This window comes from Podarcis filfolensis (genome assembly GCF_964270895.1).
Source record: "Podarcis filfolensis genome assembly, chromosome: 4".
Lineage (NCBI taxonomy): Eukaryota > Metazoa > Chordata > Lepidosauria > Squamata > Lacertidae > Podarcis > Podarcis filfolensis.
Window position 1 is genome coordinate 77,032,107 of NC_139607.1, and position 19,958 is coordinate 77,052,064.

The 19,958-nt window shown below is 40.7% G+C and overlaps 1 protein-coding gene across 2 annotated transcripts in view; it reads left to right on the plus strand.

Annotated features, from left to right (window-relative positions):
• The window catches only part of STARD13 (StAR related lipid transfer domain containing 13), a 220,872-nt gene that overhangs the window by 46,016 nt on the left and 154,898 nt on the right, over nt 1–19,958 (plus strand). For both annotated transcript variants that reach the window (XM_083609001.1, XM_083609002.1), the window contains exon 3: nt 11,106–11,139. In XM_083609001.1, the coding sequence (XP_083465127.1) occupies nt 11,106–11,139 (34 nt within the window). The remainder of the gene's footprint in view (nt 1–11,105; nt 11,140–19,958) is intronic.

Below are 19,958 nucleotides of genomic sequence, written 5' to 3' on the forward strand. Positions count from 1 at the left end.
GTTTTGTTTAAAATTGGTGTTTTTTGCTTTTGGGGGGAGGTTGTTTGAGAGTGGGTTGCTAGTTTGGGGAAAAGTTGGGTTTTTTACTGTGCTTTTGGGTAGGGGAGGAGGTCTGCAGATTGCCAGTTTTTCTTCTGCAATATTACAATATTTTGAGTACATACAACAGTTTCTTGAAAAGTGCTCAGAAGCTTGGAACCTCAGCCTTAATAGAGAAAGCATTTTTTAATTTTGGTAAGTTTGGTTGTTCTTTTCCATCAACTTTAGTAAAACCTCAATTTATTTTTAAAGAACTATCTTCTAATCCTATATCAACCAGGTGATGTGGTTTTTTAAAAAATATATTAACTGTGACATGCAAAAAAAAAAATATTGAAAAGTAAACACACTTTTTAGGGTGGAATTCAGCTAATAAGATCATTCCATTGGGCAAGCAATCTTCACTTTCCTCCCCCATTTTCTGTTTTGGACTTTTCCAGACCCTCCAGAGCAGATTTGCAGGAGAAGGGGGAAAGCACATTTATGTTTTTGGGAACTGGATAGTTGAATCTGGCCTTTAGTGTTGCACAGTGCTAAAGGGTTTCATCCAGGGATTTTGACAACTGGCACAGCTGTTTTTCATTCCTGGCCTCTCCATATGGCCTGTTTATTAAGCATTCTTCCTGATTTGTTTGTACAAAGCTTGCATGGAGCTTGTATTTGATGTCTTCTGGTTATTTAGCTTTCATTCAGATTTGTTTGTGCAGATGCTGCACAACTTCCTGTCAATCAAATGCCTGTTGCGTTATACACAGGGCTGCCTCTGAAGATGGTTCGGAAACTTCAGCTGGTGCAGAATTCATTGGCCAGGTTGCTCACTGGGGCAAGACAGTTTGAGTATATTACACAGATCCTGGCCCAACTGCACTAGCTACCAATTAGTTTCTGGGTGCAATTCCAAATGCAGTTTTTGACATATAAAGCTTTAAACGGCTCAGGACCACAGTACCTCAAGGACCGCCTCTCCTCATAGAAACTGACCTGGACTCTGCAGGATTCATTTGAGGCCCTTCTTTGTGTGCCTTCTACACGTGAGATCCGGAGCATGGGTGCCAACTTGAATAAATGGGGGGGGGGGAGTAAGCAGCGTCCCACATAATCACAAGATGTTGTCAGAATAAAGGAATGCTTAGGAAGAAGTCACTACTGCTGATACTAGCAGTTATCAAGTGACAAAAGAAGCCAATGCAGATTGCATATACACAACATTTTGATTTGAATGGAGACTTGAGTACCCATTTTTTCTACATAGTCCACACAATCTGTACCTTGTAATAAATTGGAGACAGATTCATATGGGGGGGTGGGTAGAGGAAGATCTATAGAGAACATGGATTGCATGCAAAAGTTCCTAGGAGCTCAAGAGAAGGTAAAGGTCTTCCCCATTACTTACTACCTGTTCATTATTTTTTTACTGAAGAGGCAAAGGATTAAACCTTGGACTTTCTGCATGCAAAGTGTGCGTTATCCTCTCTGGTCTCTCCCCTAGGTTCAACACCTTACTTTACTCCCTCAATTAGGCCCAGAACTGGTAATGGCTTTGATTGACCACCCAAAAAGACACTCACAGTGCATCTTTAGAAGATGACCAACTACCATTTGCCCCAAACAATTTGAACAGCAAGTTTTTCTTTCAGAGAGAATTTTTAAAAGGACATAAATTATGATAGGTGCATGCAAAACATACCATTATACAAGTATGTAGGGATGCCACTGCTAGAAGTGTTTATCATTGGGGCGTGGGGACTGAAAGGGAAACCAAAAGAAAATGTTAATAAGGTTATTTAAAAGCATTAGTAGTGAGACAGTGCCTGCCTTCAGGCTTAAAATCTATATAAAAAAATAACACACATGGAAAAATGAATGAGGGGGAAAGAGGCAAACTTGAGCATAAAGTTCCTAAAGTTGCACTGCCTTTTGCAGCTTGCAAACCGTTTCCTGGAAATGAATGAGTCGTTTTGGATCGGCCTTGCAATGTCTTCCTTTGACATTCTCTGGAGAACAACAAATGTAGAACATAATGCAGATGGCGCTGTTGCATGTTGGAGATGGTCAGAAGCACAGTAGTGCAAGGTAGCCTCTCGCATGTGTAACTGCCGGGTGTCTTCCAAACTCCAGCTCGGCTCAAGCCACTCGTCTTAATCAAAAAGACAAACCAGAGGGTACTGCAGCCAAGGTCATAATCTAGAGAAGCTGTCAAGAGAAATCGGGAATTGAAATGAAGCGAAGTGAAGAGTGAGCAGTTGAGTGCAGCAGAAGGACAGGAACGTGTAAGAGAACATAGCAGGCTGTGCCATTTTTCTCAAGAAATATCTGATCATTCTTTTTTTAAAAAAAATAATAAGATGGATCATTATTTCTAGATACACACATAAACACATTATGGCTGTGCTGTAAAAATAAAGAAGAAAGTGCAAACCAGTTCCCCAGATAATATCCTGCCGTTTAAAGATCTCCTTGCTATTCATTTCTTTTAAAGTATGTATTTAACTGAACATAGTGTATCTCCCCCGCTCCAGTACCGCTACTAACATTTGCATCTTTGTTTAAAGGAGCAGCTGACCTTTTATTCCCACACCACCAGTGCTCACTTCCCTTCTTTATGTGTATCATCTGGCTACCAAAGTACAGTAGCATAGAAATTCTAGCCTCTGAACTGGTTGTTGGGAGTAAAGCAACAACGCTTGCAATAAGTTGCCTGAACCAGTTAGGGGCAATAGACAGAAATAGACAGGAAAGCGCTTTATTCTTCCCTGCTGGTTCCTTCTTAAGAAACTACCTTGGTTGGATTGGGTTCCCCACCCCCCAAATGCAAGTTTTGCTTCCATCCTCCTCCTCCTCCTCTTCCAGTCAGTCAGATATTCCTTTTGTTAACCTCATGACTCCATGATGGCCGCATGTCAGCTTGTACTAAGAACAGTTTTTGTTTTAAGTAATAAAGTTGCTTTATTGTCTCAACCAGCAGTTGGACCAGACTATTTATTTCTGAATTTGGCTGCTACACATACACATACACCAGTTGTTAGCGGGAAGTAACTTTGAAAATCAGGGGTGAGGAGCTTGTGGCTGCCATCAGACCTAGCCAGCGCAGGAAGATGATAAGGTGTCAGTTCAGTTGGTTAGAACATGGTGCTGATAATGCCAAGGTCACAGGTTTGGTCCCTGTAAAGCTGCATATTTCTGCATTGCAGGGGGGTTGGATTAGATAATCCACGGGGTCCCTTCCAACTCTAAGTAGTCCAGCAATATCTGGAGGGCCACAAGTATCCCATGGGTGCTGAAAACATTATCTGTCTTCAGCTTTCTGGGAACAATAATTTTAAAAAGGTAAAGGACCCCTGACAGTTAAGTCCAGTCACGAACGACTCTGGGGATGCGGCACTCATCTCACTTTACTGGCCAAGGGAGCTGAGTTTTTCTGGGTCATGTGGCCAGCATGACTAAGCCGCTTCTGGTGAAACCAGAGCAGCACACGGAAACGCCGTTTACCTTCCCGCCGGAGTGGTACCTATTTATCTACTTGCACTTTGATGTGTTTTCAAACTGCTAGGTTGGCAGGAGCTGGGACTGAGCAACGGGAGCTCACCCCATCGTGGGGATTCGAACCGCCAACCTTCTGATCGGCAAGCCCAAGAGGCTCAGTGGTTTAGACCACAGCACCACCTGCACCCTGGAACAATCATTGGAGAACTCTTAATCTCAGGGTCGCAGTTTTTAGTCCGACATTGGGCAAAATATTCCTTTATTGCTGGGGGTTGGACTAGATGACCCTTGTTGTCCCTTCCAGCTCTAAAATTCTATGACTTCAAAACTAGGGACAAGCTTTTTCCTTTATGAGGCAAGCTGCCAAGGAAGCTGTGGTACAAGTTAAGCATCCTTTCTTTCTTGGAAAAATGGAGGTAACAAGATGTTGAATACGATGGACTCCATGCACCCATGGGGTTGCATTTATTTTCAGGAAGATCTTCTCCCCCCCCCCCCATGCCTTTAGTGCTGTCTGTATTGCAGAAATGTGGTAAGTGAGGAGCATTTCCTGGTGAACAGACAAGGAAAATCGTCACCTGCTTAATTTCTTCAAGCCAGGAAGTTCTTAAAAACACAAGAGCTCTCCTTGGCAGCCGTATCCATTGCAGACAGTCATGTACTGTTCAACATGTCATTTGTTCTGCAGAAAGCTGCAATTCAAAAATGTGTAGCAGCACTGCACTGTACCTCTGCAGCTGTTTTCAGTGCTGTGATACAGGATGCTCTTGACAGGCGTCTTCATATGGCACTGAGATTATGAGACTAAAGTGTAAGGCTCTCCATTGTTCATTTGACACTGATTGAGACTAAAGTGTACGGCTCTCCGGCTCTCCGTTGTTCCTCCACCTTTAAGTGGGAGTGTGCTGTCAGAAAGAGACAAAAGGCTAGTTTGCAAAAGGGATCCTAAAGGTGTTTGCGCATCATTCCTGCTCTCTGGTTTGCTCAGGTGGAGTGAGGTGGGCGGGGGAATAATCCTGGCTGCTCTCCTCTTTGACTCATAATCAGCCAGTTCATCTGCTGGTCCTTGACTATATTTAACCATTGATTTGGCCGCTTATTAGCATATCTATTATTCATCTTCACCTGACCTCTTTGTAAATGTTTTATAAAAGGGCATTTTAATAGTCCCTGTATCCCAGGGTTAGCCCTCTTTCTAAATGCCTTGAAATGTGATGGATGTAGGGAGAATTATTTTTCTACAGGTTATAGTTCTCCTGATTCTTATGTTGGAAGGGTTGGAAGGGACTGCAAATGTCATCTAGTCCAACCTCCTGCAATGCAGGAATCCAAGCTAAAGTAGCAGTTTGGAAAAGAAAAGAGCACTGGTCCTCTCTCAGGATTTGATCCGGGGTAGCAGGTCTTCTGCCTTAGAAGAGTGACTCGTTGCCCCCTGCCCTTAAACACTGCCTGTATACTTGTAAATAAAGGAATATTTTTTTAAAAAAAACTGCCAGTCATTGCAGACAAAACTCTGCTAGATGGATCAATACTGACTTGGTATAAGGCAGCTCCCTATGTGTTATTTCTGGAGAGTCTGTTATTGTATTTTATGTCAGGAAAAGCACTCATAGACAGGTATGTTGTCTCATTTCTTTACATGTCTCTCCTCACACACTAGCTACATCGTGACACCTTTGCCCTATGAAAAGCAAGCCAGAGTACTGTTGGATAGCATCCAGCAACTTGATGACAACTTTAGCAGGCTGAAATTGCTAAGGCCAATACTAATGGTTTGTTGTGTTAACACGTGAACACCTGATTGACTTTCCATGTCTTAAAAAAGAAACAATAGGCTTTATTCATCCATTTTTTGGAAGGAATAACGTAATGATCCGCCATATGCCCTATTTTTCTTAAATTTGTGTGTGTGTGTGTTCTGTTTTTGCTTGTGTATAATATGTTTGATTTGCAGGGTGCATGTGTGTGATGAGGAAATTACAGCATAACATCTGCACAAGTTTTCAGTTACAGATGTTATCAAGTGACCCAAAGGCACATCTAATTATCCAGGGACTCTTCTTCTTAATGTTATAGGTGTATCTCATGACTCTGAAGCCTAGCATCAAAATAAAAATATATTGGGATACATTATCATATGAGCAATATGTAGGTAATGGGAAAAGCAAGAATATCAATGGGGGGGGGGGGAGAGAGAACTAAAATACAAACAGCTCAACTACCCTTCCTTGCCTGCTTCCAGCTAGAATGGCGCACCCAACTGGAACTGGTGAGATATAATCAGATTCACAAACTCCATTAAATACTCAAAAGTTTTCTCGGACAGAGACTGCTGTGGGTGCTGATGACTGTGCAACACATTAGCCCTAGAACAGCCTTTTTGCTTCGTAGCATCCGTTCTTAACTTTGGGGGTATGTCAGAGAGGCATGGAAGGCTCTGTTTGCCCTACAAGTCCTCTATCCCTTTCCAAAAAGAATTTTGTGTCATGAGGACATGCACTCCTCTTTACTCTGCATCCCGTGTGTTAAGTTGTGGGTGAACATATCAGACGACACAGCAATTCTTCAAACAGCTCTTGTTTATTCACAGGCCAGAACAGAACTGAACTGAAGGGTTCAGTCAGCCTGCTTATATAGAGCTCCAGTACAACGTAACTATAACAATTTTCTAAAACTATGCAATCACTGAACGTCACTTTCGATCCCTTATTTGCATAACTATCTACAGTAACCTCTGCTGGCCCAGGGTGAGAACTTCAGTACATAACACCGTGCTCTCCAAGCACTGGTTTGGGAAGCAGTGTACGCACAAAGTTAGCCATAATTCTGTCATTTCTTATTAAATACTGCATTTTGACACATTTCTCCCCAAACCAGCCTCTATCCAAATTTAGAAAAAGAACGACCAAGCTGCATCTTAAGCTGGTAGATGGCTACGCAGCCAAAGTCACGCAAGTGTTTTCATTTTACAGATCAGATCTTGATTCAGTGCTGAAAGAAACACTATGACCCCAAAGCCAGAGGAAGGACTAGGAACCCTGATCTTTCAGATTCTCCATATACATAAACCAGGGGGTGGGGACTGGTTTAATTAGGCCTGGCAGGGGTTCCAATTGGACCTGTCAGACTGTTGCCCACAAAATACACCCACCTGTCCAACACCTGATATCATACATGACGTCAGGTGGGGGCAGATAGGGACATTGCTATGAAGGAACAACCAGACACCAACCACCATTTGATTTCCTACGCACTGCAAACAGCCATTAAGCCCGATAGGTGCTTCTTTATTTGACCATGCATCAAAAGAGTGTGACAACGATGGTCTTATAACGCTACCTGCTACACATCTGTGCAAAGAGAGGGACTTGTATACAAGCCAATCTTTCAAATCTACAGCAATAAGCCTGCTACAGGATGTGAATTGTACCTAGCAACATAGAAAGCTAAAAATAAAAATAAAAAAATTGAGATGCTGAATCATTTGTTTGCAAAGTGCTCTAAATTTGCTTTACAAACATCATCATTCTAAACTGCGCCAGATTCATTTAAATAAAATGAATGGTTCATGTTTTTAATTCACATAGGACAGACTTGGGGGGTGGGGGGGAATCTAATGTTCCCTTGGAAATTGTTTTTAAATTGCCTCCAACACTTTTCAAACGCAGGAAGGGTTGCCAAAATGAACTGGTACCTTTTGCTCCTGGGAGAAGCAACTGAGCGAGTGAATGGTTTTTATAGCACTCTGCAATGCAGACAAACACAGCTTTAGCACTTATATAGCAAAGCTGAACGACCTTCTGTGCTTTTCATCAGTGTTTCTATTCTAGGCAGGCACCGCACAGGCCATCTCAATTGTTTTGTGGGATTATATACGTTTTAAATGATTGAAGTGGTGCATTTGAAAGCAGACTAAAGACTTCCTGAATCTCTTTGGGTAACCCTTTTTGCAAGGTTGATATTCCTAGGGATGGCAGCTATTGCAAACAAGATAACCAAGAAGAAAGCAAGGAGGAACTTGTGTAGCGATTTTGCATCTTACTAAGTTTAACCAAAATGTGAGGCAAATATCTTCAGTCATTGCTACTTTATCTGCTAATTCATCCAGATGGTGTCAGATCTATCAAGCCAGGCAGATTTAATTGTCAGATACACCTCCTGTATTAAACCTCGTGTTTTCCTGATTTAAATCGTGTCCCAAAACTGCTGTTAGCCTCGGGGAAGCCTATGAGTTCCAGGGGTTTCCACCCTTTTGGGGCCTGTGTGAATATCTGGAATTTTATATTTCTGATTATATATGAGTATATATTTTGCTTATATGTTGATATATACAGTGGTACCTCGGGTTACATACGCTTCAGGTTACAGACTCCACTAACCCAGATATAGTACCTCGGGTTAAGAACTTTGCTTCAGGATGAGAACAGAAATCGTGCAGTGGCGGTGCAGCGGCAGCAGGAGGCCCCATTAGCTAAAGTGGTGCTTCAGGTTAAGAACAGTTTCAGGTTAAGAACAGACCTCCGGAACGAATTAAGTACTTAACCCGAGGTACCACTGTATCATATATTTTGTGGTTTCATATTTTGATTTTGTTCTGTGAACCGCTCTGAGACCTCCAGTTATAGGGTGGTATATAAAATAATAATAATAATAATAATAATAATAATAATAATAATAATAATAATAATAATAAAAGAATGCCATGGCCCCCATCTCCTCTTCATTAGACATCCACGAGAGACATCAAGAAAGCATGCAGACTTTGCTTTTCTATGAGGTTTGGGTAAAAGTGGAATCTAGCAGAATTACAACAGATCCTCTGGAATTTGCATGATTATACATCCTAAAACTGCTGTCAAATAAAAGCTTATATTAGTAGACTGCACAGAGGTGGGCGGAATCATAGGTGCTCTACTTGACAGCACCACAAAAACATCAATCGAAAGCACACCTGGTAATGATTTTTACGTGGGACGACAACCAAACCATCAACAAATCGCACAACTCATCTGCGGGCATCTGGAAAGCTCTGGATCTGTGATTTTTACAGTTCTGTGATTTGAGGTTGGCGGGAGAGGACCCATTTTAAATGATGCAATTTCTCGAGGTTCAGTTTTATGGGATTCAATTTACGTGTGTATGTGCATGCCTTGTATATCACCTTCTCTCCCTCCGAATCCTGTGGCACCCTACTTTCTCCCTCTGGCTGCTCTGTTCCACAAACAGTCTCCCAGGTCACTTCCGTCTCTGCCTAACTCAATCACTTTCCCAATCACTGCTCAGGGGGTCTTGAAAAGAGAAAACTGCTCTTCCAGCTTTCTCCTTTGGCTCTATGTACTTAGAGGCTTTGTGGGCACCAGCGGAATTCAAGGGCACCACTGATCTCATGGGCACCAGGTTGGCAACCAGAGGTTTGGTACTCATACTTTGGCAAACCTAGGAAATAAGAGTATTGGCTTGAGACAATTTTATACAAAGCTAAGGGAAACAACTGTTATTTAGGTAAATCAGAAGTAACTCAGCTGTGGTCAGAGCTTCCAAATCTCAGCAAGAAAGAAAATGGAATTAAGTATTTTAAAATTTGCTTGGCTGCTGCTTCTTTTTTTACCTGCCATAAGCAAATTAGACAGTGCAATCCTATACACATTTATTTGAAAGTAAGACCCTTATGGACTCAGTGAGATTTGCTTCAGAGTAAATAAACATATATAGGGATGCGGGTGGCGCTATGGTCTAAACCACAGAGCCTAGGGCTTGCCGATCAGAAGGTTGGTGGTTCGAATCCCCGTGACAGGGTGAGCTCCTGTTGCTCGGTCCCAGCTCCTGTCCACCTAGCAGTTCAAAAGGACGTCAAAGTGCAAGTAGATAAATAGGTACCACTCTGGCGGGAAGGTAAAGTTTCCGTACACTGCTCTGGTTTGCCAGAAGCGGCTTAGTCATGCTGGCCACATGACCCAGAAGCTGTCTGCGGACAAACACCGGCTCCCTCGGCCAATAAAGCGAAATGAGCACCGCAACCCCAGAGTTGTCCGTGACTGGACCTAATGGTCAGGGGTACCTTTACCTTTACCTTTAAATAAACATATTATTGCAATATGATGATATATTTAATACTGTTGGTACTCTTAGTACTGTTTTGAGGCGTCCTGTAAAAGCACTAAATCTAAATTCTTGTATGTGCCATTATTAGTCATATTTGCAGTCAGGTTTTCCCCCACTCAGTTGGGGTCATGCTCATTCATAGTTTCTATGGCTCAGGCTGATGCTTTCCATTCAGCTTAGATAAATTGCTGTCCTAGTGCTCCACGAGTGCCATTTCCTATAAGACATTATTTCTATAAATTACTTTTCATCTGTCAGGTTTTGTGTTCCCGTTTGGAATTGGTCAAGAGACATAACTGTACTTTTTGTTGATACAATTTCACAAAAAGAACCAGAAATCGTAGGAGGCAGAGCTGGATGATGGGGGCTGACACATGCTCGAAGAGAACTAAGACAACTGTGGCACATATTTATGTAATTTCAAAACTGCTTGTTCTGTGTCATTATTTCCATGGAAATTTTAAAATCACAAGCCTTATTATGACAAAATAAAACCCCAACAGTTTATCCATGGAACTATCAGGGCTTTTTCTCAGCCAGAACTCACCGAAACTCAGTTCCTGCATCTCTCAGGTGGGCGCCATTGCCATTCTAAGAGAACAAGGGAGGTGTTCATGGTGAGTTCTGGCACCTCTTTTTCTAGAAAAATACCACTGGGCACTATGGAAGTCCATTAGCCACATCACTCAAATATTGTAGAGTAGACCATAAAAATGAGTGTGCCTAATGTGCAGTAAATCGTTCAGAGAAGACAACTTGATTTAAAATAAAAAATCAGAGCCCCTAATACTTGAGAAGACAACTTGATTTAAAATAAAAAATCAGAGCCCCTAATACTTGAGAAATGTTTCACATTCCTAGGCACCAGATATTATAGGTGCCAGCCCTGTGAAGGGACAAAAAGGTTAGTGTTCTCAGGCGCTGGCATCAAATGTTTTGAGTGCTCAGGGATTTACCTACATAAGGAGACATTGAGAACTCTGTGTTATTGGAAGAACTAACATCACCAAATTCCACACACATGAGCTCTAGCCATTTCACCTGTAAACTTGTATATACTGTCTGCCTCACAATATTCAACTGTATTGTCCCTCAGCATTTTAAAGCTGGCTCTTTTTTTATCTGACACACTGTCTTTGTTTCAGTGTTTTAACATTATATTAGTGTTTTAAACTGTTCATGGTGTTAGCCACCTTAGGGATCTCAGCAGCCAGAAGGAAAAAAGGGACATAAATATTTTAAATGAGTAAATATCTGTTTACAACTATAGGTCAAGCCCTTAATTAAAACCTTTTTTGGCAGCCATCTGTGAGTTCACAAAAAAATCTTTATCAGTACCTGTTGTTTCGCAGCATTAGAGTCAGTCAGACAACGATGGTGATATCTCAGAATTTAATATCCTCTTTTACTTTGGGTGCCTCTGCTATTTCGAAAGGAAACAAAATGTTTTGCCAACTAAGAAATGTAATTCTTTCTTGCAGATGCTGTCTCAGGAGTTGAACAGAGAAAAAGCAGGTAGGTCTCTCATTGTTATTATATATAGTTCACATGTCACACTAAACTATAGTCAATTGTTTGTTGTGAATGCAGAGGTTGCTCCCACTTTGCTCTTCCCCCTGCACAGAGGAGCAACAAACCACAATCCCTGGTTTAGCATCACATCTGATATAACACTAAACAAGGGATTGTTGCTCCCAGACATGACAGGAAAGGAGCAAAATGGGAGCCATCAAAGTAATAATAGTAATAATAATAATAATAATAATAATAATAATAATAATAATAACTTATTTGTACCCCACCCTTCTGGCTGGGCCTCCCCAGCCACTCTGGGCAGCTTCCAACAAAGATTAAAAATACATTAAAATGTCAAACATTAAAAGCTTCCCTAAACAGGGTTGCCTTCAGATGTCTTCTAAATCTCAGGTAGTTGTTTATCTCTTTGACATCTAATGGGAGAGCGTTCCACAGGGCGGGCGCCACTACCGAAAAGGGCCTCTACCTGGTTCCTTGTAGCTTTGCTTCTCGCAGTGAGGGAACCACCAGAAGACCTTCGGCGCTGGACCTCAGTGTCCGGGCAGAATGATGGGGGTGGTAACTCATGATGAACCATTCTACTGCTCATGAATTATTTCCATGTACTTTTTTAGGAGGGAATATAGGAGTGCATGGTAAAAGAGTGGGTACCAGGCATTTTGAAGTGGCTTGCCATCTGTGCATGGGTGCAACTGCTGCAGTTCTGGACAGACTTGTTCTGGTTTATATTTTATATTTTATTTATTACCAACCCCAACCCCCCACATTTCTCTCAACCGAGGGTTGGGGAGCTTTTAATGCCTGCTTCGAAACAGTACAAGCTCCCTAAATTTATTTTTGGCTCACATTAAAAATCTGAGATGGAGAAGATGCATGTTGGCAAATACAGGATGTCTCAAAAATATCACCTTGAGAAGATGAGAAGGCATTACAAGCATTTTGTCAGGGACTGGCAGGGCTCTGAGGAGTGTGTGGTGGAGGCAGGGATGTTCAAGCTGATCCAGCGGAAGGAATCAGTGATTGGTGGAGTTTTGTGCCTCTCACGAGGCAGGAGCCAGGGCTGGAGGAAAGGGAAGCGTCCCAGAAGGTGGAGACAAAGAAGTAGACAGTTCCTGGGAGAATCAGGCCAGTAGAATCCCCTCCACCCCCTTTCCCGCTGTCTCCCAGGACCAGGAAGGACCTGAAGAGGCAGGCACAATGGTACCTTCCATGTGGTTGAAGTCACAGGTTTGCTTGTGTGTGCCCCATCAGACACGGGAACTTACGTTTGTGTGGAGGCGTGATTACACTGTTGCTCCAACCGTCCAGCTCAGAGCGCAAGCCTGGGAAGGGAATAGCAGCTGCTTAGTTGCCAGAAGTGTGTTTATGTGTTTAGTGCACCTTGGAAGCCACTGTAAGTTTGTGCTTTGTCAATAAAGAATTAAACTACTGGCGGTTGGTCCTCCTTGAGCTGGGTGTTTTCAGGACACATTTTTAGGAATGGTGAATTTTGCTGCAAATTTCATACCTAATCTTTATGCTCACCCAATATGCCTATAAGCCTTATGGGGAAACTGTGAATGTTTTTGCACTGATTTTTTTTTTTTAAAGCTGAAGCAGTTAATCAAAGCAGGTCATGTACTAAACTACTGTGTTTGGAACATAACATAAACCAGATTGTCAATGGATGACCCCAAAAAGAGAATTGGAGCAGTGATATTTGGACAAGTACAGTGGTTCTTGGAAACCAATGGCATATGCTTGTAGACTCCCTCATAAAAGAGCGTCAATGTGCACAGACAGATAAGGAAGCTCTGGCCTTGGTCAGTGGCTGTAAAATGCTCAGTCTGTCCATCTGTAGAAGGCCAGTAGAAGGCAGAAACTGAGCACAGGGCCCTAGCAACATATTGTTCAGCAAGTGCTGGTACCTGTCTCTCCCAGGATTCAGACATTATGTTCTTTTTCCAACCTCTGCTGCAAGACTTGAACTATTGAATATTAGACAAGAAAATGTCCTGGTAGTAGCGGACATGTTATCCAGGGCATTTAACAGTACTGACAGATAAAATAAAGATGAGGAGTTTACCACAATTCTTGTCAGAAAAGCAAAGCTGCTGTCAGTGTGTCAGAAGAAAATGTGCAAAGAATTTGCAGTTGTCACATCATGGTGCAGCAAGCAACAAAATATCACCACAGACTGGAGAGGTCATTACATACCTGCCCTGTATTTTCAATTTTAAAAGGCGCAGGTCCATAGCTTGAGGGTTGTCCTGGATCTGTTACTGTTGCTTGAGGCACAGGTCACTTCAGTGGAACGTTGTGCCTCCGACCAGCTTTGGCTAATGGCTCAGACACTTCTCTACCTATAGACAGAGGTAACTTGGGTTCAGCGGTCTGTGCTCTAGTAACCTCTAGGTTATATTGCTGCAATGTGGGGTTGCTTTTGAATACGATTCAGAAAGTGCATCTGGTGCAGAATGCAGTAGCCAGATTGCTGGCAGGAATTAGGCAGTTCTGACCAAATGGCACCCGTTCTGGCACAATTACCCTGGTTGCCATTATGTTTCTGAGCCCAGTTCGGAGTGATGGTTTTAACCTTTAAATCCTTATATGGCTCAGGACCCCCAATGCCTGACTGACCATCTCTCCCTCCAAGGTCAGTGGGTATGGCTTGGAAAAGATTAGGATGCACATAAGACAGGACAGAAATAAGCAAGCAAGCAAACAAACAAACCTCACACACAGTCACGAGAATTGCAGCTTTCGAAGCCTAATGGTGCGTGCATGGTGCTTGGAACAGTTTCTGTGTTAAACATAAAAAACCCCTTAAAAGTAAACCTAATATTCTAAAAATAATGCTAATTCAAGTTTAAAAGAACAGCTGACTTTTAACCATACAAGTGGATTTTGTCTGGGTAACTAGCTTGAACCAGCTAGCTTAAACCCTGTGGTTTTGCATAGCTCAAATTGTCATGAGCCAGCACACCTTTTGTTCAAAAATTATATTATTCACCTATTCGGAAAACAACTATAACTGAGGTATCAGCAGATGAGGGAACCCCTTTTATTTATTTATTTTGCAGCCAGTGTCAAGAGCCAGTGTGTGTATATGCTGAAAAAGATGCTGATTTAGCATGTTGGACCTGGAAAATTGAGGTCTTAATTGGCAGTTCTCTTGTTGAGCCACTTTTACTGTCATGTCAACAAAATGCTACTGTTGTTAATCAAAAAGCATAGTTTTCTCCGTAAATGTCCCAACTGTTATTTTTGTGCACATTAACTTTTATCTACTATATGTTATGAGTCTGTCTTTTGAATGCCAGGTTGGTACTTGGAGAGGGAAAAATATGCTTATATTATTCTGAAGTGAGACCTGCTTGGATTTAGTCATGAACTATTTTCTCTGGTTGTTTCTTGAATTATCTACACCATTTGCAGGCTTGGCTTTTGTGATTTGCTCTCTTGGATATTTTTTTTTTAAGTAATGCATCTATTACTTTTTTTGACTTAGTTTTCATACTGAATAGATCTTAGACACTCTGATGGATGACTTTTATGCGTCTTCTGCTTGATCTTCCCATGCCTTTTTTTTTTTTTGGTAAAGTTTCTTATTTTATGTTATAATGTATCTAAAACAGAGAAAACAATTATAACAGCAGACAAAAAATAAAAGATGAAAAACAAAATTATAAAATAAGCATGTGGAATGAGTAATTGCCCATGAGTTAAAAAACAACGTACAAGTAAAGACTATCAATTTTAGCAGTTCATCAAGTATAGTTCCAGATTCGTCAGGCTTGTGACAAGGGCTTTTTTTCCAGCTGGAACTCACTGGAACTCAGTTCTGGCACTTCTCAGGTGAGCACCATTGCCATTATAAGAGAACAAGGGAGGTGTTCATGGTGAGTTTAGGTACCTCTTTTTCTAGAAAAATAGCATTGCTTGTGACGAATGTTGTCTTGAAAATGATGGTTCCGCTGTGTATGTCATAAAGGAATGCCAAATCATATAAAAAGTGCCTGTAGTTTTTAGTCCCTGTTGAAATCTCATGCAGAATTTTCTCCATTATAGTTATATTCCAGAGTAAGAGGTTCTAAGCATCCAATGTAAGATTTGGGGCTTATTATTGTGTTTATTTTCCTGTTTTTAACGCTACAGCTTGTGTCCTGCTAGCCAATGTTCCTTTTACATAGTACCTGTTGCATTATGGAACTGTGCCTGTTTGGAAACAATTTGAGGAAAATAGAGAGATTTCTGAAGGAGAAAAAGGTGCAGAAGATCCCGACAGATAAAAAAGAACAATTGAATACCCCAATAGAAATAGAAGAGATAAAAGAAGCAATAAAAGATTTAAAAAGGGGAAAGGGTCCAGGTCCAGATGGATTCACCGCAAGCTATTACAAAGAAATGAAATCTACTTTGATGATGTCACCGAAAGAAGTAATGAACAACATTTTAAGAGAAAGAGACATCCCGGAAACATGGAAAGAAGCATATATTACATTTATTCCAAAACAGGATTCAGACCTAACTCAAGTTAAAAATTACAGGCCGATCTCATTGCTAAACACAGACTATAAAATATTTGCAGGAATCCTTGCAAAAAGATTGAAAAATATACTACTAGAAATCATTCATAAGGATCAGACGGGTTTCCTTCCAGGCAGGCAGATGAAAGATAATATAAGAAATATAATCAATATTGTGGAATATCTGTCTGCCAGGAATGAGAAACAAGCCATAATGATGTTTGTGGATGCGGAGAAGGCCTTTGACAATATAGCATGGGATTTTATGTTGAGAAACTTGGAATATATGGAGGTTGGTAAAGAATTCTTTAATGGAATAAAGGCAATTTATACAGAACAAAAAGCCAAATTGATTATAAACAATGTAGTCACAGAAGAAATAAAGATATCAAAAGGAACAAGACAGGGATGCCCACTTTCGCCACTATTATTTATAATGGTGCTAGAAGTCCTTTTAAATTCGATTAGACAGAATAAGAAAGTAAAAGGAGTGACAATTGGCCAAAATGAATATAAGATCAAAGCATTTGCAGACGACTTGGTAATAACAATAGAAGAGCCAACAAGTACAGCAAAAGAAGTATTGGAGGAAATTGAACAGTTTGGAGGAGTGGCAGGTTTTAGACTAAACAAGAAGAAAACGAAAATGATTGCGAAGAACATGGATCAAAGTGTAATTGAAATAATGCAACAGCAAACAGAGATAGAGGTGGTTAAAAAGGTGAAATATCTAGGAATATGGGTAACGCCCAAAAATATAGATCTATACAAGAATAACTATGAACCAGTATGGAATGGAATAAGAAAGGACTTGGAGGTGTGGGGAAGAATGAAACTGTCATTTTGGGGCAGGATTTCTACAATTAAGATGAATGTGCTGCCAAAGATGTTATTTCTATTCCAGACTATCCCCATAATTAAGGGGAATAAGATCAAACCCCAGACTATCCCCATAATTAAGGGGAATAAGAGTGGCAAAGAGCGATTTCAAGATTTATTTGGCAGGGCAAAAAGCCAAGAATACAATTTAAGTTATTAACAGATATGAGAGAAAGAGGAGGCTTTGCCCTGCCTGATTTGAAATTATATTATGAGGCATCATGCCTTTGCTGGTTGAAAGATTGGATAAAACTAGAAAACAAGGAATTGCTAGACTTAGAGGGGTTTGACAACAGATTTGGATGGCATGCGTATTTATGGTATGAGAAAAAGAAAATCCATAAAGGTTTTGAGAACCACATCTTCCGAGGTGCATGGTGCTGATAGCGCCAAGGTTGCAAGTTTGATCCCTGTATGGGACAACTGCATATTCCTGCATTGCAGGGGGTTGGACTAGATGATCCTCAGGGTCCCTTCCAACTCTATGATTGTATTGTATGGAATAAAAACCTATTAGAACCTAGAGTACCACACTGGTTATCTCCTCTAGAAGTCATGAGTGTAAAGAAAATTAATATGAGAGGCAATTGGATCACATATGGTCAATTGTTATTTAAAGAAGGAGGAAAATGGAAAATGAAACCATACGAACAGGTTAAAGAACACGTATATGATTGGTTGCATTATTTTCAAATAAATGAAATGTTTACGAAGGATATTAAAGAATGTGGTTATGCTGACAAGGATTCTAAATTTCAGATTGAAATAATAGATAATGATTTTAAAATTTTATCCAAAATGTATAAGTTGTTGCTAGAATGGAATTTGAAGGATGAGGAAGTCAAGTCAGTTATGATACATTGGGCCAGAGACTTTGGTTATAACATACAATTTGAGGTTTGGGAAAAATTATGGAAAGAAAATTTAAAATTTACAGCATGTATGACGTTAAAAGAAAACGTTATGAAAATGTTTTATAGATGGTATATAACACCGGTAAAATTAGCGAGAATGTATAAGACATGTAACAAGTGTTGGAAATGTAAAGATAAAGAAGGCTCTTTTTACCATATGTGGTGGGAATGTAAGAAAGTGAAAGGCTTCTGGGAAAGGATATATAATGAATTGAAGAAGATTCTAAAATATACATTTATAAAGAAACCAGAGGCCTTTCTGTTAGGAATATTAGGAAAGGAGATAAAGAGAAAGGATTGTAAATTTTTCCAATATGCAGTGACAGCGGCAAGAGTGTTACTGGCCCAGAAATGGAAACAACAGGAAATACCGACGGTGGAAGAATGGAGAATGAAGCTGTTAGACTATGCTGAGTTGGATAAACTGACTGGGAAGATTAGATATTTAAGAGACCAAAAGTTCATCGAGGACTGGGGGAAATTTGTGGAATATCTGGAAAGTATAAGTGAGGGACAGATAACGCTAGAGGGATTTAAAGAAGCACTGTGAAAAATTGAGAAGTATTGTTTAAAGGGAATAGAAAAGAAAGATATAAACAATGACAATATAAATCTAAGGAATGCGTAACTTAAACAATGACTATGGATGATTTATGGAAAAGCTGAAGGAAGTCCAGAAAAGAAATAATTTGTGAAAAATTGGATGTGAAATTAGTATGTGTTTTTGTTTTTGTTGTAAACTAATAAAAATTATTTCAAAAAAAAAAAGTAACTGTGCCTGTTTGATCAACATACTGCCAATGTTGCACTAAATTTCATTCACACTCGTGGGTGTGGTGTGACACAACTGTGGGCACCGTTGGACATATCACCACTCTTTATGTGCACAAATGCTTCTGCACCCTGCATGATTTGCTCATTAAAATGACAGGAAAGAACTGTAGGCCAGAATATTGCCGCCCCATATTTCATCACATGAAAACCGCAGGAAGATTACAGCACAAAACTCATGATGTGATTTTCCAGGATAATGGGGTTCCATGGAGATATCTTTCTTGAAGCAATTCACATGGAAATGAGCGCTAAACCTCTGCTAGATTCCACTAGATTTCCAGAAGTGGCTTTTCACGTCATGTGAAAGATCACACAAAACAGAGGAGTGATCTGCTAAGGAGAAGTCAGGAAAACTGAATGAAACACAGTCAGAATGCAGCCCGAATGTGTTGCACAAAGCAGCTTTCTATCTCAGAAGAGGCCTCCCCTCACATTCTCACACAAGAGGGAATGTTTCTTCCCAGAACATGTCTGTTTGTGATGACACATGCAAAATCCATTTGAACAAAGAGGGTGTGCTCCACCCCCTTTTGTTTTACTCGTGTGCAAAACCTAAGCAGGTTTAATCAATTAATAGATGAAAACTTTATTTCATCAATCAGCTAAGATCTCTTCAATCAAGCGGCAACCCTGCTGTTAAGTTTAGTGCTGGAGGAGTTGCACAGAATGACAACACAGTGCAGGATCAAGGGAGTTCTAGGACAAGGCCAGCAACTTTCTTTCCTCAGTAGATAGCAGTCCCAAACTTCAAACTCTTTACTAAGCTCAAACCAAGGAGGCTTGGCCAGGATAAGAAGTCTGGGAACTGAGACAGCCTTGCCCTTTCCGCCTTCGTTCTGTGACATTATCGAGGCTAACAGTCCAGTCAGAACAAGAGGTTGCCTGCATAGTCCGCACTGACCCTCTGCTCTTTCCAAACCTCCCCCTAGACATTCCATTTTATGGAAGGGGGAAATGCTTCTCTCTGTATGGCTGGCCCCGTTTCATTTGCATTTCCTTTAACTTAAAATAAATAAATAAACCGATACGTTTGGCCCGCTATTTCCTGTGCTGTCCAAAAGACCTTCCAGTATGTTTGTCAGAATACTTAAAATGTTTTCTAAGAAAAGATGCAGCTGCATACAGCCATTCCAACTCCTCAGGGAAACCTTTTATGGTATACTAGGAATTGACAGAAATGTGATTACGCACCAGAAATGGATTTTCTTTCAATACAGAGTTCCAATAACGTTGCCTATAACTGTACCATAAAGTAATTAGCCGGTGTTTTAATGCGTGTGTATGGCTTGTGAGTAATATTCTGTGCATTTAATGATTACATATGTTATGAAAAAGGCAGAAATGATGCTCAGAGGGGGGATAACCAGCTCAGTCCTTAATGCAGGTAGGAAATGCTTCAGTGTGGCCTTTGCATTCTTCCCCAGTCAATTTCATCTAACAGGTGATCAGCACTGGAAAGTTGCTTCTCTCAGAGGCCCTCGCTGGCAGCCATGTTTCTGTAATTTTCCCTTCTGTTCAGACATTCTATGGGAGGGGAAGATGTCTGCTATTAAACTGGAGTAAGGGAGTTCTAATCAGTTCCCCACACACCCCACCGCAGAACTGTGGTGAATGCAAAAGAGAAGTAGTTCACCATCTGCTATGCTTATAGACTGCAGAATCA